The following is an 18,756-nucleotide window of genomic DNA, read 5'->3' on the forward strand; positions in this document are numbered from 1 at the left end:
TTATATGTATAGGGGTGGGCTGGTGTGTGTAGTGTTATATGTACAGGTGGAGCAGCTGTGTAGTGTTCATACTTGCCTACTTGACCCTCTCCATGAGGGAGAAAATGCTCTGTTCCTGGACTTTCCTGGTAATGTATGATTGCCATCACCTGTGGTGAAACACCTTTCTTATTAATTAACTAGCTCACCACAGGTGATGGCAATCATACATTACCAGGAAAGTCCAGGAACAGAGCATTTTCTCCCTCATGGAGCGGGTCAGGTAGGCAAGTATGGTAGTGTTATATGTATAGGGCTGGGCTGGTGTGTAGTGTTATAAGTACAGATGGGGCAGTTGTGTAGTGTTATATGTATAAGGGTGGGCTGGTGTGTAGTATTATATGTACTGGGGGGTATTCTGGTTGTGGGTCAGAATAGGCCTTGCTGTGGTAGTACAGAATGATAATCTGGTTCTTATAGTTAAGCATTGGGCTTACTGGGTGCGCTCTACATTGTAGGCCAATTGTATTGTCTGGGAAATGGCTACACCACCTGAACAGGTGGGTGTTATGGTAAGTGGGGAGATGAATACCAATATTTGGCTTTGTATGCATGCTTGTTGTTCTGTCCGTCACTTAATGCTGCCACCAATTTGAATTATTATTTGTCAATAAAATGTGACATAACTGTAACGCCAGCACTGTTATCTGTGTTTTATTTATATATAAATCATTGAAAATTGTGAGGTTACTCACTGTGACATTTTAGGTGTAACACCACAAATATACTGTTAGTGTGTGTATTTGTATGAAATCAGTCACTAGCATTGTCCATGAGCACCTTCCAAATTCATGCTGACTCTCCAGCTACCAATTTTGATATCCCTCTGCCTAACTACTGCCAGCTAGCTATTGCTAGATTTCATTATCTGTTTCTCACTGAGCTTACTTCTTGGAGCACATTATTGCCAGGCAGAGCTGTAAGTAGACTTTTTGGTGCTCTGTGCCAGAAATAGAATTGGCGCCCCTCCCCCACCACCTCCATTTTTCCAACAGGGACATAAAGTGCATGCTTCATGGGGAAGGGGCATAGAAACATTGATGCCAGAGGCCCCTTCCCACATTTTGTTTTATATATACAGGGCAGCCATCAGGGGGGGACTGCGGGGACTGGTGTCCCGGGCCCTTTCTCTGTAAGATTCAGCTGCACCGCTCTACCCCTATGTGATGTCGTACATTGTGAAGTTACATATGGGTGGCGCGTTACGGACGTGCAGGAATGATTCGCAGAGCGCTAATGCACAGGGAAGGCTTGCTTTAAGAAGTCCTCCTTGCACAACAGCCAGCTGTTGTTGTACACCCTTGGTGCAGATCTCCAGGTATCGGCGGTAGGAGCAAGGGGTGGGCCCCTTTCTCTGTACCTGATGACGGAGTGGAAATAAAGTTCTCCGAAACGTTGTACTTTCTGCCTTAAACACTTTTATATCCGAGTGCCGCCGGACCTGGAAGTATGTTGTGGGCCTATTTGGGCACCTAGGAGGGCACCGGAGCAGTTGTATTTGTCACTAGGAGTGCTGCCCTAATTGCGGTTTTATATATATATATATATATATATATAAATAAACATGGTGACGCTGTCCGTCTGATTACTCTTGTCTCAAGTCTCGTGAGTGCCGCCTTACAGTGCTATATATATAATGTATAAAATCTATCAGTAACGGCCGGCACTCTGTCCTGGATGTAGTAAGCGCCTTGGTGCCCTCCTTACCACTCGAAGAAGTGGAATATAGAGACGGAAGAGATTAGGCGGCACTCACAGGACTGAATATGAAGAAATTAATATCGAGGCAACTAGTGCCTAATTATCATCAACGTTTCAGTTTTATTTAAAAAAAAATAGTATACTGACGAAAGTTTTTTTTTAAAATAAAACTGAAACGTTGATGATAATTAGGCACTAGTTGCCTCAATATTAATTTCTTCATATTCAGTCCTGTGAGTGCCGCCTAATCTCTTCCGTCTCTCTCTCTCTCTATATATAACAACTTTAAATTTTAGTCCATGGGGGCCCCCTGCTCTTTAGTGCCCCTGGCCTCCCAGAGCCTTAATCCAGCTCTGCATGGATCAGTGTGGTGGCCATTTTCAACTAGCTCCGCGGTGTGTGAGGGGGGAACCAGCGCGATCAACTCCCGCAGCATCAGCCCCCAGTAAGTAAAATTGGCAGAAAAAAAATAAGAATTTACTCACTGGTAATTCTATTTCTCGTAGTCCGTAGTGGATGCTGGGAACTCCGTAAGGACCATGGGGAATAGCGGGCTCCGAAGGAGGCTGGGCACTCTAGAAAGATTTATGACTACCTGGTGTGCACTGGCTCCTCCCACTATGACCCTCCTCCAAGCCTCAGTTAGGACACCGTGCCCGGACGAGCAGACATAATAAGGAAGGATTTAGAATCCCGGGTAAGACTCTTACCAGCCACACCAATCACACCGTACAACTCGTGATACTAGATCCAGTTTGACAGTATGAAAACAACTGAGCCTCTCAACAGATGGCTCAACAATAACCCTTTAGTTAACAATAACTATGTACAAGTATTGCAGACAATCCGCACTTGGGATGGGCGCCGAGCATCCACTACGGACTACGAGAAATAGAATTACCGGTGAGTAAATTCTTATTTTCTCTAACGTCCTAGTGGATGCTGGGAACTCCGTAAGGACCATGGGGATTATACCAAAGCTCCCAAACGGGCGGGAGAGTGCGGATGACTCTGTAGCACCGAATGAGAGAACTCCAGGTCCTCCTCAGCCAGGGTATCAAATTTGTAGAATTTTGCAAATGTGTTTGCCCCTGACCAAGTAGCTGCTCGGCAAAGTTGTAAAGCCGAGACCCCTCGGGCAGCCGCCCAAGATGAGCCCACCTTCCTTGTGGAATGGGCATTTACAGATTTTGGCTGTGGTATGCCTGCCACAGAATGTGCAAGCTGAATTGTACTACAAATCCAGCGAGCAATAGACTGCTTAGAAGCAGGAGCACCCAGCTTGTTGGGTGCATACAGGATAAACAGCGAGTCAGATTTTCTGACTCTAGCCGTCCTGGAAACATATATTTTCAGGGCCCTGACAACGTCTAGCAACTTGGAGTCCTCCAATTCACTAGTAGCCGCCGGCACCACAATAGGCTGGTTCAGGTGAAACGCTGACACCACCTTAGGGAGAAATTGGGGACGAGTCCTCAACTCTGCCCTATCCATATGGAAAATCAGATAAGGGCTTTTACATGATAAAGCCGCCAATTCTGACACTCGCCTGGCTGAAGCCAAGGCTAATAACATGACCACTTTCCACGTGAGATATTTCAGATCCACGGTTTTTAGTGGCTCAAACCAATGTGATTTTAAGAAACTCAGCATCACGTTGAGATCCCAAGGTGCCACCGGAGGCACAAACGGGGGCTGAATATGCAGCACTCCTTTTACAAAAGTCTGAACTTCAGATACTGAAGCTAGTTCTTTTTGAAAGAAAATCGACAGAGCCGAGATCTGTACTTTAATGGAGCCTAGTTTTAGGCCCATATCCACTCCTGCTTGCAGGAAATGCAGAAATCGACCTAGTTGAAATTCCTCTGTTGGAGCCTTATTGGCCTCGCACCATGCAACATATTTTCGCCATATGCGGTGATAATGCGTTGCCGTAACATCTTTCCTGGCCTTAATAAGCGTAGGAATGACTTCTTCCGGAATACCCTTTTCCTTTAGGATCCGGTGTTCAACCGCCATGCCGTCAAACGCAGCCGCGGTAAGTCTGGGAACAGACAGGGCCCCTGCTGTATCAGGTCCTGTCTGAGCGGTAGAGGCCACGGGTCCTCTGAGAGCATCTCTTGAAGTTCCGGGTACCACGCTCGTCTTGGCCAATCCGGAACCACGAGAATTGTGTTTACTCCTCGCTTTCTTATTATTCTCAATACCTTTGGAATGAGAGGCAGAGGAGGGAACACATAAACCGACTGGTACACCCACGGTGTCACTAGAGCGTCCACAGCTATCGCCTGAGGGTCCCTTGACCTGGCGCAATATCTTTTTAACTTTTTGTTGAGACGGGACGCCATCATGTCCACCTGTGGTTTTTCCCAACGGTTTACCAGCATCTGGAAGACTTCTGGGTGAAGTCCCCACTCTCCCGGGTGGAGGTCGTGTCTGCTGAGGAAGTCTGCTTCCCAGTTGTCCACTCCCGGAATGAACACTGCTGACAGTGCTAGTACATGATTCTCCGCCCATCTGAGAATTTTTGTGGCTTCTGCCATCGCCATCCTGCTTCTTGTGCCGCCCTGTCGATTTACATGGGCGACTGCCGTGATGTTGTCTGACTGGATCAGCACCGGCTGGTGTAGGAGCAGGGCTTTTGCACGACTTAGGGCATTGTAGATGGCCCTTAGTTCCAGAATATTTATGTGAAGGGAAGTCTCCTGACTCGACCATAGTCCTTGGAAGTTTCTTCCCTGTATGACTGCCCCCCAGCCTCGAAGGCTGGCATCCGTGGTCACCAGGACCCAGTCCTGTATTCCGAACCTGCGGCCCTCTAGAAGATGGGCACTCTGCAGCCACCACAGTAGAGACACCCTGGTTCTTGGAGACAGGGTTATTAAGCGATGCATCTGAAGATGCGATCCGGACCACTGGTCCAACAGGTCCCACTGAAAGATTCTGGCATGGAACCTGCCGAAGGGAATTGCTTCGTAAGAAGCTACCATCTTTCTCAGGACCCGTGTGCAGCGATGCACTGATACCTGTTTTGGTTTCAGGAGGTCTCTGACTAGAGATGACAACTCCCTGGCTTTCTCCTCCGGGAGAAACACTTTCTTCTGGACTGTATCCAGAATCATACCCAGGAACAGTAGTCGTGTCGTCGGAACCAGCTGTGACTTTGGGATATTCAGAATCCAGCCGTGCTGGTGCAGCACCTCCTGAGATAGTGCTACTCCCACCAACAACTGTTCCTTGGACCTCGCTTTTATTAGGAGATCGTCCAAGTACGGGATAATTAAAACTCCCTTTCTTCGAAGGAGTATCATCATTTCCGCCATAACCTTGGTAAATACCCTCGGTGCCGTGGACAGTCCAAACGGCAGCGTCTGGAATTGGTAATGGCAATCCTGTACCACAAATCTGAGGTACTCCTGGTGAGGATGGTAAATGGGGACATGCAAGTAAGCATCCTTGATGTCCAGGGATACCATGTAATCCCCCTCGTCCAGGCTTGCAATAACCGCCCTGAGCGATTCCATCTTGAACTTGAATTTCTTTATGTACGTGTTCAAGGATTTCAAATTTAGAATGGGTCTCACCGAACCGTCCGGTTTCGGTACCACAAATAGTGTGGAATAATAACCCCGGCCTTGTTGAAGTAGGGGTACCTTGATTATCACCTGCTGGGAATACAGCTTGTGAATTGCCGCTAGCACCGCCTCCCTGTCTGAGGGAGCAATCGGCAAGGCAGATTTTAGGAACCGGTGGGGTGGGGACGCCTCGAATTCCAGCTTGTACCCCTGAGATACTATTTGCAAGATCCAGGGATCCACCTGTGAGCGAACCCACTGATCGCTGAAATTTTTGAGGCGACCCCCCACCGTACCTGGCTCCGCCTGTGGAGCCCCACCGTCATGCGGCGGACTTGGAAGAAGAAGCGGGGGAGGACTTTTGCTCCTGGGAACCTGCTGTTTGTTGCAGCCTTTTTCCCCTACCTCTGCCTCTGGACAGAAAGGACCCGCCTTTTCCACGCCTGTTTTTCTGGGTCCGAAAGGACTGAACCTGAGAAAACGGCGCCTTCTTAGGCTGTGATGGGACATGGGGTAAAAATGCTGACTTCCCAGACGTTGCTGTGGAAACTAGGTCCGAGAGACCATCCCCAAATAATTCCTCACCCTTAAATGGTAACACTTCCATGTGCTTTTTTGAATCCGCATCTCCTGTCCACTGGCGAGTCCATAAGCCTCTCCTAGCAGAAATGGACAATGCACTTACTTTAGATGCCAGTCGGCAGATTTCCCTCTGTGCATCTCTCATATATAAGACTGAGTCTTTTATATGGTCTATGGTTAACAGGATCGTGTCTCTGTCTAATGTGTCAATATTTTCTGACAGTTTATCTGACCACGCAGCGGCAGCACATGTCGACACAGCCGTACCGACACACCGCACACACACAAGGAATGCTCCGAATGAGGACAGGACCCACAAAAGCCCTTTGGGGGGACAGAGTGAGAGTATGCCAGCACACACCAGAGCGCTATATAATGCAGGGACTAACTGAGTTATGTCCCCTATAGCTGCTTTTTATACTATATATATATTGCGCCTAAATTTAGTGCCCCCCCTCTCTGTTTTTACCCTGTTCTGTAGTGTAGACTGCAGGGGAGAGCCAGGGAGCTTCCTTCCAGCGGATCTGTGAAGGAGAAATGGCGCCAGTGTGCTGCAGGAGATAGCTCCGCCCCTTTTCCGCGGCCTATTCTCCCGCTTTTTTCCATATTCTGGCAGGGGTATTTTCCACATATATAGCCTCTGGGACTATATATTGTGGAGTTTTTGCCAGCCAAGGTGTTATTATTGCTTCTCAGGGCGCCCCCCCCCCAGCGCCCTGCACCCTCAGTGACCGGAGTATGAAGTGTGTATGAGGAGCAATGGCGCACAGCTGCAATGCTGTGCGCTACCTTGGTGAAGACTGATGTCTTCTGCCGCCGTTTTTCCGGACCTCTTCTTGCTTCTGGCTCTGTAAGGGGGACGGCGGCGCGGCTCCGGGACCGAACACCAAGGACTGGGCCTGCGGTCGATCCCTCTGGAGCTAATGGTGTCCAGTAGCCTAAGAAGCCCAATCCGGCTGCAAGCAGGCAAGTTCGCTTCTTCTCCCCTTAGTCCCTCGCTGCAGTGAGCCTGTTGCCAGCAGGTCTCACTGAAAATAAAAAACCTAAACTATACTTTCTTTCTAAGGGCTCAGGAGAGCCTCTAGTGTGCATCCAACCTCGGCCGGGCACGAAATCTAACTGAGGCTTGGAGGAGGGTCATAGTGGGAGGAGCCAGTGCACACCAGGTAGTCATAAATCTTTCTAGAGTGCCCAGCCTCCTTCGGAGCCCGCTATTCCCCATGGTCCTTACGGAGTTCCCAGCATCCACTAGGACGTTAGAGAAAAGCGGAGATCAAAAATGTGCCCTACCTGGTGTAGTGTGTCTCAGTGCTCTCTACCTGGTGCAATGTTTCTCAGTGCTCTCTACCTGGTGCAATGTTTCTCAGTGCTCTCTACCTGGTGCATTGTTTCTCGGTGCTCTCTACCTGGTGCAATGTTTCTAGGTGCTCTCTACCTGGTGCAATGTGTCTCAGTGCTCTCTACCTGGTGCAATGTGCCTCAGTGCTCTCTACCTGGTGCAGTGTGTCTCAGTGCTCTCTACCTGGTGCAATGTGTCTCAGTGCTCTCTACCTGGTGCAATGTGTCTCAGTGCTCTCTACCTGGTGCAATGTGTCTCAGTGCTCTCTACCTGGTGCAATGTGTATAACGTGCTCTCTACCTGGTGCAGTGTGTCTCAGTGCTCTCTACCTGGTGCAATGTGTATAACGTGCTCTCTACCTGGTGCAGTGTGTCTCAGTGCTCTCTACCTGGTGCAATGTGTCTCAGTGCTCTCTACCTGGTGCAATGTGTCTCAGTGCTCTCTACCTGGTGCAGTGTGTCTCAGTGCTCTCTACCTGGTGCAGTGTGTATAGGAGGTTCTACCTGGTGCAGTGTGTATTAGCTGCACTACTGTGTGAAAAACAACGCCCCTAAATTTTTGCTGCGCGCCTTCGGCGCGCACTGTCCATTCTTTAGCATGTGGGTATGGGAGGGCCAAGCATTATAGTATGTACCTAATTTTGCCCTTCTAACTGAAAAATGTGCCCTCCGGAATGAAAAATGTGCCCTCCCCGTGATCAGCACCCTACCCTAAAAAATTCCTAGAGTGAACACTATATATATATATATATATATATATATATATATAGATATATATAGATAGATATATATATATATATATATATATAGATATCTTTTATACCTACACATTTATAGCAAACTGCAAGAGGATAGATTTGGACACAAATCCTCGTTATACCACATTCATGCACTTAACTTGAGAACTCGCAGTTGTTCAGTTACAATACTCTTTATTGAATAACACATTTCAATATACTGACATACCCAGGATTCAAGCCTATTACCTGTTTCATTCTAGTCAAACATACATTTTTTCACAAAGTACAAGGTAAGCTTCAAATGGTTAGAATTCTCTAGCTTTCTATGCAAGGGCAGATAGCTCAATGAATAGAGTGACTGACAATACCATGCAGGTGTTGTATCAACATTTCGGATTTTACTCCATCCCCAGGATATAGTGTGAACACCTCTTTAAGTTGCGCTATTTGCTCTCACTCTCTCTCTCTCTATATATATTTCCTAGCTGAATACCCGTGCTTCGCTTCGGAATTGAAAGAATAATGGCAATCTTTGTCAGGCCACACCTCTGGGCTTTCCCGGATTGATGCTGTAAAAATGCTGGTCCTGAGGAGAATAATCCGCCTCCTTCTCTGCCCTGCTCAGAGCTGTAAATGCTGGGATGACAGGCCAAGCTCTGCCCGCTGTATGTTAAATATGTAAGGTTTGCAGGCAGACTCTCAATTTCAAAGGGCACTAGGTCTCCTTGCTTAGCTTCTCGCTATCCTTAGGGCTCCTCCTTTGAGGTAAAAAGGTAAAGATTTGGTTTCTTCTTCATATGTAGAAATGCAGTGTAAACTGCTGCTTAGAGCCTATTACTCTCCGAAATTAAGAATGCTGATGTGCGCTTCCTCTGATTCACAATGTTTTAAGTGCACGGCCCCTGATGCTGATCTATTCCACTGTATGTGGAGCTGTCCTGAGGTTAATACATTTTGGTTGACGGTATGTACATACATTGAGGATACCTATGGTATTGCCATTATCCCTATCCCTGAATGGGCCCTGGTCAACGAATCTTATTGGCTAAAATTGCGGCAGCTGTGAGGAAAACCATTTTGTCTCAGTGGATCTCCTCTGATACCTTATCATTGTAGTTATTATTGCCCCGAGTCTCTTACTTATTCCACATGGACTGGGTAGAGATGTCCCTTAATAAGGAACAAAAAGCAGAAAAGTTCTTTGGCATTTGGCTGCCACATGTCAAATACTTGACCCCTTCCCTTCGTAACATGCTGTGAACTGCAGTGTCTCTGACCTCATGGTATAATCTCGAAGTACTTACATCTGGTCGTCCTCCGTTTTAACCAGAGGGAAAAAATACTATGTCTGTTTTTGCTAACCTGTTTGTCTGGAGTTCACTCTATTGCTGGAAGTGTACCCTCTATTTAGTATATCCTTTACTATGTGACGTCTGTGTTTTCTCATGCATTTGCTATATTTCTTGTAACAATGTGTTTTCTCAATGGTTCCACTGCATTTACCTTGTCAATTCCTTTGTGATTACATGTTCAAGCTACTTGAGAGACTTGCCTACACTCGCCTCACACACTTTCTTAAATCACACAATTTATTTGACCCACTTCAGTCAGGCTTTCGTTCCTAACACTCCACAGAGACAGCACTGACTAAAGTAGTGAATGATCTAGTCACTGCGAAGTCCAAAGGCCATTACTCACTTCTTATTCTTCTAGATCTCTCTGCTGCTTTTGACACTGTTGACCATTCTATTCTCATACAGACACTACAATCCCTAGGTCTTCAAGACACAGTCCTCTCTTGGTTCCTATCCTACCTATCTAATCGCTACTTCAGTGTTCGTTTCTCTGAATCCACCTCCTCTTCGCCACCTCTTTCAGTTGGAGTACCACAAGGCTCGGCCTTAGGTCCTCTTTTCTCAATCTATACCTCATCTCTTGGTAAACTAATCAGTTCTTTTGGATTTCAGTATCATCTGTACGCAGATGATACTCAAATCTACCTATCCTCCTCAGATTTGTCACCATCTGTATTGATCAGGGTCACTAAATGCCTTTCTGCTGTTTCATCTTGGATGTCATCTAGCCACCTCAAACTTAATACATCCAGGTATGTCAGCATCTTGAAATGTAATAGAGGACAGTGTGACTGAATAACAAAGAGCTATCAAGTTAAGTTCATGAATGTTGTATAAATATTAGCAACAGAAGGGGTGGGAGTAGGAGACAGTGGCAATCAGGAGATGCTGGGCTTCAAAAAGGGAGGAAGCTACAAGTGAAAGGAATTAAAACAGATCACTGACAAGTGCCATCAACAGCGCCCCCTGCCCTGCAGCAATATGTGCGGTGGCATACTACGCACACACCTATTTATGGCCCTGAGAGATATAGATATATATGTGTACAGTATATATGTATATATTACAGAGAGATTGTGAAAGTGTGAGGTATTTATAAAAGTACATAAACTACATTTACTATTGAATGTCAAAAGCATCCTTTGAACCATTTCATAAACGGTAAAAATACAGTTTGGATACTAGCCACTAACTGTTTTATTACTTAATAAAAACTAAAAGTAAGTTTGGTTATTTATTATTACCATTGTTTTAGACTTTACTAACATTTAGAACTATTGTGATTGTTTTAGGTATTCTCCACTAGAGGGCACTGCACAATGCACAAAAGCTGTGGCAAACTCCTTTCACTGAGCTGTTTTAAAGCGTCTCCAGATTTCCTTACCATGTTATATATGACTTAGAGGTACTGCTTTTACTTACTAACAAATAACATTATGATTAAATGAAACCTCTAACTTGCCTTGCAGTATCTGCAAAACTTAAGTGCATCGTATCAGAGGATGCTAACATACCCGTGGCTTTAAGGTGTACCAGTTGGGCTTTTTGTTGCTCCAATCCCAGCTGGTCAGATCAATCTCCATTTCTCCGAGAAAGCTGTTTCTGCCGAGAGGGTCATTGTGCCACACCGAAAGGTTCAGTTTCTGGATCAGCAAAACCATTTTTTCTATTTTGTACTAGAACATAAAACAATACAGAGCATTCACTGAGTCAGTCATCAGAAGTAAAAACACATTAATTATGTCTTACTGCACTTTCATAAGGACAATACCATTTTTTTAGAATGATAAATTTTTTTAATTAAAAATACAAATATTACGTAATGTCCAGTTATACACTATTGATCACAAAGGAGAACCAAGGTGTAATTCCATCAAATACTGTACAGACTGAAAGCAAATGGATGATTATTGTCACAATGAGTTCTCGTAACACCATAAAACAAGAAGGATGGGGTCTTGCCAGTGAAGTAACACTAGCAATCAATTGTTTTGGGTGTGTGGGGGATTTAAAGGTGTACTCTCAATCTCTGATGGTAATATACACACATGCATTGATAAACGGATAAATGGAATTATGATAAAAATGACGGAGATAAAATGGCTTTGACCAATACACACAGACGTACCCGTAACACCTCATTGTAAATTGGATTGGTTGTCTTTCTTTTGACTGACGTTTTCCTCTTTCCCATCCTTGCTTTATCTGGGAGAAGGTAAGTCTTCACATACCTTCAAAACAGTGAACAGACAACTATCACTGTAACGCTAAATATTAGTCACAAGGATAACATGCTATGGATTATCAAAGACTATTGATTTTATTGAAAACAAATCCCACCGGTTGGACGGTTTACAATCATTATTGGAGTCTGAAGTCTATGGCAGCCAACCAGTAGACGGTTGTCATCTGTATGTAAAATATGAGACTAAAATTAAATTTGCATTGTACAGTATGTGTTGTTTAGTGAATAAAATTCTGTTATTGCCATATACTTTAGTAACTGCGGTTACAATTGAAATCAATGAAATCAATTGGAATCCAATAGAATTTTAATCCAATTTAGACTATGGGCAAAACCATGTTCACTGCAGGGGAGGCAGATGTAACATGTGCAGAGAGAGTTAGATTTGGGTAGGGTGTGTTCAGACTGAAATCTAAATTGCAGTGTAAAAATAAAGCAGCCAGTATTTACCCTGCACGGAAACAAAATAACCCACCCAAATCTAACTCTTTCTGCAAATGTTATATCTGCCACACCTGCAGTGCACATGGTTTTGTCCAACTGCTAACAAATTTGCTGCTGCGATCAACTCTGAATTACCCCCTCTAACTTTGTGCCTCACATCACTGATGCCTCCATTTCATGAATATATTGTCTCAGTCCACAAAATGGCTTCCTTTACTGCATTGTGTAGAAGGGACGTGCGGTAAGATAAATGGTTTAGGAGGCTCTGGTTAGTACCAGTGCCAGATTTACACACAATATATGAGCCAAAGGGTTCATGTGGGCATTATACACAGGTGCAGCAGTATATACTGCTAGAAATTTGGCAAATTTTGATCAGAGATGTGCGGAAAAGATAAGCAGATGAAGCACTGTCTCACCTGCCATAGACTTTTTACTCCAGAGATTTGACTATAAAAATCATTAGAATAATAAAAAGAAGATATTTATAATATACTATTTGTATTTGTCATATACTTTATATAGTCAAACCTCGTTAGTATGGCAGGAAAGGCTCTGCCTCACATGCCACACCCCAACGCACGTCACTGCAGGTGGCACAGGTGTACTCTGAAATGACTCGTGTATAAATTCAAATATTCAAAACAAGGTTATAAATGTGCCCTAAACCATGAAAGCCTGATTATAAAGCAGAGATAACATGCACAGCAATAGAGTTATTTAGTTAGAGGAAGTAAACTCCACTCAGAAGATAACGTATTAAACAGACATCTATTTCCTGTACTTTGCAATAAACACCTTTTATTGGAAGTGGTATACACAGAAGTTGTAGCTAGAAATAGAGACATGATTCCACGCTGCCAACATTACAGTGGTGATGATGAGATGTGTTTGAATTGTTCTAACAAGTCTCTTCTGCAATTATCACAGAAAGTATCCCAGTGGCACCTAGATATAAGTAGCACCTCCGCTGCCAAACTGCAGCACTGTGTTAATTACTTGGACTGCTAAGGATTATTCTGATCACTGTTCTAATAATACTTCACAGTTTAGAGGTAAAATATATCCAACTGATAAGAAAAGTTTTTTATTTATTCATTTCCTGCATTACACTAGCAGCACTAAAACTAAAAACAACAGTGAAATATAGAGGTTAAAATCAGTAATACACAAATACATACATACAATTCAAATACTGTAGCCGATATCAGCGGGCGTGCGTTATGCCAGCTGAACTCAGATGTTTTTTTTAAAGGGCAATCATTTATAAGGCATGGTTTAGCCTTGTAAATGATTGCAACTTGAAAAAAGCATCGAGTTTGGCCGGCATACCGCACAGCTGCTGAACTCGGACTTCTTTACATCCCGCCCACTTTATGTATGTATTTGTGTCTTATTGATTTTAACCATTATATTTCATTGTTGTTGTCTTCATACCAAACAATAATGGGAACATAATAAGCATACCTAATTAAAAGTAAAATTGTAATATTAGTCTTTTCCTATTCGCCTGCTTGACACAACCACTTTCCTACTCGCTATCAGCTCGCTGTTAGTACAAGAAAAGATCCAGAGCAGTGTTTTGTTTAACAGCACAAAGTCATCATTCCACAGCCTATGGCTTTCTGAAAAGCTGGATATGGAAGCTTTGGAGTGAGCAGCTGGGGAGGAGAGGGGTGGTCTTCAGTTTGCCGGCTGTCGGGATCCCGGCGCACAGTATACCGGCGCCGTAATCCTGACATCCGGCACACTGACACCTTTTCTCCCTCTTGGGGTTCTACGACCCCTCTGGAGGGAGAGTAACGCGCCACTGTGCCCGCAGCGTGGCGAGCGCAGCGAGCCCGCAAGGGGCTCATTTGCGCTCGCACAGCGGTCGGTATGCCGGTGGTCGGGATTCCGGCGCCGGTATGCTGACTGCCGGGAGCCTGGCCGCCGGCATACCCTACTACACCCCACAGTCAGTGTGGCCACTGCTTATTAGGCTAGCCCAGGCTACTACCTTGTGGGTTCCAATCATAGCCTGAGATGGCTATAGCTGTTCACTTTGCTGCAAAAGTTAAACATAAAGATAAGATCAACCCACTACAGCAACAATGACAAGTACTGGAAAATCAAATTATGGGGTACATTTACTAAGCAGTGATAAGAGCGGAGAAGTGAGCCAGTGGAGAAGTTGCCACATCAACCAATCAGCACTGAAGTAACATCTATAATTTGCATACTATAAAATGATACAGAGCTGCTGATTGGTTGATGGGGAAATATCTCCACTGGCTCACTTCTCTGCTCTTATCACTGCTTAGTAAATGTACCCCTTAGTTTACTATTTGTTTGCTTTAACATCTACGTGGTAAATCTGAACGGCTTTAAAGACTTGTATTATTAAAACATCATCATGACCACTGCTATACATTTCGGCATTACTGGTGTTAAACTAGTTCAGGGTCTTTTACTCATGAATCCCTAGCATAGGGTTAGGCAACGTATGTCACACTCCAGCTGCGGTGGAGCTACACATCCCAGCATGCCCTGCCACAGTTCTATTGTTAGTGGCAGGGCATTCAGGGACATGTAGATAGACAGCAGCTGGAGTGCAACTTGATGCCTACCCCTGCCCTAGCACATTTGCAGCTACATCTTGTCTAGGGCTAGGACTGATATGTGCGAGGCCAAAACTGCAAAAAAATCCAGCGTCTTTTTTTATTTCTAGGAATATGCAAGTTGATTGACAGGAAGCCGGTGTTTGGGGGTGGTAACTGGCCGTTTTCTGGGAGTGTCAGGAAAAACGCAGGCGTGCCCAAGCATTTTAGGGTAGGGTGTGTGACGTCAGCTCCGGCCCCGGTCAGCTTGATTCTATCGCAGTGTAGGAATAGGTAATGGGATTGGCACAGACTGGAAAAATCATTCGATGGTGAGTGAGTTGCAAACGGATTTGCAGCTGACTGGTGTTCGCAGAGATTTTCGCAAGGGATGCGCAGACTTGCATGGAGCGGATTTTCACTCTGTCTGGGTGGCGACTATCTGGTTCTGGTCTGAATTACCCCCTATGTTTTATGTATTCCCTTAGCATTATCAAGCACTATGCTTGTGCCTGGCACGGTATAAATAATTATAGAAATACATAAGTACATCTTTAAACAAGCAGTTTGCTAATACAGACATTAGTTACACTTGTATACAGCACATTCATCAAACAAGTTTCTCCTGTCCTTGAAATAGCAAATGTTTCACAATAGACACATTCTTCTCTTGTCACTGCTGATGTCCAAATAATCTGTAAACCCCAGCGGTGCTTATGCAGGCAGTTCAGTAACACAACAGGGAATGCAAACTATACGCGGCAGATATTGGAGAGTTACCACCCCCGACATTGGGGGTAATTCAGAGTTGATCATAGCAGTAAATTTGTTAGCCGCTGGGCAAAACCATGTGCACTGCAGGGGGGGCAGATATAACATTTGCAGTGAGATAAATTTGGGTGGGTTATTTTGTTTCTGTGCAGGGTAAATACTGGCTGCTTTATTTTTACACTGCAATTTAGATTTCAGTTTGAACACACCCCACCCAAATTTAACTCTCTCTGCATGTTATATCTGCCCCCCCCCTCCCCCCCCTGCAGTGCACATGGTTTTGCCCAACTGCTAACAAATTTGCTGCTGTGATCAACTCTGAATTACCCCCATTGGGGGTCATGCTGAGTTGATCGTAGCTGCGCTAAATTTAGCACAGCTACGATCATCTCCCCAGACATGCGGGGGGACGCCCAGCACAGGGCTAGTCCACCCCGCATGTCAGTCCGGCGCCCCCGCACAAGTACAAAAGCATCGCGCAGCAGCAATGCTTTTGTACTTGAAGAGTAACTCACGGCCAGCGCAGCTCCTGCGGCTCGCCAGGAGTTACTCGTCGCTGCCCCACGTCACAGCGGCTGCGTGTGACGTCACACAGCCGATGCGGCATGCCCCCAGCACGGTCCGGCCACAACTGCATTGGCCGGGCCGCACCCAAAAACGGCGGCTAAACGCCGCCGTGCCGCCCCCTCCCTAGGTAACAAGGCCTTTGGCCATCTGGCATGCGCCGGCACCCTGCTGGGCGGGCCCATGCGCAGTTTTGACCCAATTACTACGCTGCGTACAACTGCAGCGTGCGTTCGGATCAGAATGACCCCCATTGTCCGCAAGCATTAAGCAAAGCATGCAGGGGAAATGCAGTTCATAAGATAAGGACCTTAACTGTATAATGTGTGACACTGCAGTGGCTGACTACATATAATACCATTGTGAGGGCAGAAAATGCAGATTCACTTCGAGATGAAGAACTGGTCTATTTCAGCCATGTCCTACAATATATATATATACTGTATATATATATATATATATATATATAGCCTATATTCATGCGGTATCCGTTCAGATGGTCGACAATGTTAAGGTCGACACTCATCAGGTCGACCACTTTTGGTCGACATTGACATGGTCGACACATGAAAAGGTCGACATGAGTTTTTCACATTTTTTTTTTTTTTGGAACTTTTTCATACTTTACGATATACGTGGACTACGATTGGGAATAGTAACCTGTGCCGAGCGCAGTGGTAGCAGAGCTAGGCACCTTGCCTGAAGCATGGCGAGTGAAGCGAGGGGACGCGGTGCACTAATCGGGGTTCCCCGTCACTTTACGCAGAAAACGACATAAAAAAAAAACTCATGTCGACCTTTTCATGTGTCGACCATTTGTCGATGTCGACCATGTCAATGTCGACCAATAGTGGCTGACCTAATGAGTGTCGACCTTAACATTGTCGACCATTCATACTTGAACCATCCATGCTTGATGATAATGGCCTTGAACACTATCTAGTCGATGGCTGTTGTTATTTTAATACAATACAAAATAAATACCCCTCCTTTCACTAAAACAACTTCACCTTGACACTTCTACACCCTGCTTACTGGTATATGCAAGAGATTCAGATGTTTATAATGTTTTTGGTAAATAGGGGAGCATGAGACAATGAGAGGGTTGGTAGGGTGTCCATTAGAGGGTGACATGGGGCACAGAGCACCTTTATAAATGTGATATGCGCTAAGATGATACTAACGGGTCTGATCGTCCTTTCTTCTCATCCACAACTGCCAGGTCCTTGCACTGAGCCACGTGTATGTGGAACTCCCGGTTCTTCTCATCATAGTCCAGAGAGAATTGTACCATTCCCTGTGCATCCACACTGCCAAAGTCGCCGCTGTACACGCTGAGGACACTATTACTGATCTGCCGCAAGAAACAAGACAAAACTATTACCTGCGGATGATGCAACGCATTAATGACATCTGCTCTGCATTTCCCATAAACAGCACACAACCACAATTTCTGCACAGGCAATGCATTTTGTTATTTAGCTGCGGTTTTGAGAAGACAGCATATTTTGTGTTTCATCGCCTCTGGGTCCCATGGCGGGCACACATTCCTGCACCCAAAGGAGCTTGGACACTGCCCACACCTTATAGGCAAACGCATGGGTGGGGGTTCTGGATGCCTAGAAAACCTCCTCCTGTTGTCAAGTGGCTCAAATTATGACAACAATAGTAATGATTTAATCCGATAACTAGAGATGCCGCATCATGCAGTTTAAGGGACAGAGCAGAGCTGCTGCATATGGCCAGTGGTAGCAGCTTCTTCTACCATGTTTGTTATGTGTGTGGATCTGAGACCTCATACAGTGCACTGGATCAGAGAGTAGCTACTAGGAAGAAGAGACAGGAGCCTTACCATGATGTGGAAGAAGGTGTGCTTAGACAGTGCACTACTGGTTCTATTATGTTTGTGCATTTATTTATTTAGTTATTATGGTATGTTTAACCTTTTCCTGACCACTTATTTATATTATTTAAATGTTTGATAAAGCCTATACTAGAGACCATCTGTAGTTAAAGACCATCAATAGTGTTAGATATCAATAATGTGTTCCATACAGTATCCAGTGTATAAAAAGACTGTTAGATTTGGGTGGGGTGTGTTGAAATCTAAACTGCAGTGTAAAAATAAAGCAGCCAGTATTTACCCTGCACAGAAACAATATAATCCACCCAAATCTAACTCTCTCTGCACATGTTATATCTGTCCCACCTGCAGTGCGCATGGTTTTGCACATTAGAGGAAAATGTTGTTTTGCAATAAACCTTGAATAAAGGCCCTTAGTGCAATATACACAAGTAGGGCTGTAAGGAATGGTGTGTGACCCAAGGTGCAACCTCCTACTACTTACAGAAGACACCGATGCCATATCTGAGGAATTGCTGCCACTGCTAAGGGTCTTTCTATGTCTCTTGAGCTTGAAGCTGATTTCAGATGCAGTGTCAGATTCAGTCTAAAACCAAGAATGAGGCATCATTATTGGAAAAAGAAACTGAAACGTGTATGTATGAAAACCTTTTGAAATACTGTCCATTAATAAAAAATGCAGGGAAATATTCTTGTCATGCTATATCTAGAAGGATACTTGTATGCACTTCTACTGCAGGGGTTTGCTAGCCCTGTACCTTACCTCTGAGTGCAGGGCTGGAGAGGATCTGCTCAGCTCTTTAGCTCGCTCTGGCTCCAGGAGCTGGTGACTTAACGTGTTTGGTTTGTTATATGCTGAGACAAACAAAAGGAGGAAATTAATAGTGATAGACCTAACCTTGAGAAAGGCCTGTGCAGGGAGACCAAACTGTCCATTTGTACATACAATTTGCAACTTG

The 18,756-nt window shown here is 44.9% G+C and overlaps 1 protein-coding gene across 4 annotated transcripts in view; it reads right to left on the minus strand.

Moving 5' to 3' along the window:
• Positions 1-18,756, minus strand: part of LOC134948964 (synaptotagmin-like protein 4) — a 354,237-nt gene that overhangs the window by 25,207 nt on the left and 310,274 nt on the right. For all 4 annotated transcript variants that reach the window (XM_063937274.1, XM_063937275.1, XM_063937277.1 and 1 more), the window contains 5 exons: positions 18,561-18,652; positions 18,282-18,383; positions 17,118-17,287; positions 11,459-11,561; positions 10,845-11,006 (listed from right to left, as the gene is read on the minus strand). In XM_063937274.1, coding sequence (XP_063793344.1) covers positions 10,845-11,006; positions 11,459-11,561; positions 17,118-17,287; positions 18,282-18,383; positions 18,561-18,652 — 629 coding nt within the window. The remainder of the gene's footprint in view (positions 1-10,844; positions 11,007-11,458; positions 11,562-17,117; positions 17,288-18,281; positions 18,384-18,560; positions 18,653-18,756) is intronic.

The sequence above is a fragment of the Pseudophryne corroboree genome, chromosome 8 (assembly GCF_028390025.1).
Source record: "Pseudophryne corroboree isolate aPseCor3 chromosome 8, aPseCor3.hap2, whole genome shotgun sequence".
NCBI classification, from domain to species: Eukaryota; Metazoa; Chordata; class Amphibia; order Anura; family Myobatrachidae; genus Pseudophryne; species Pseudophryne corroboree.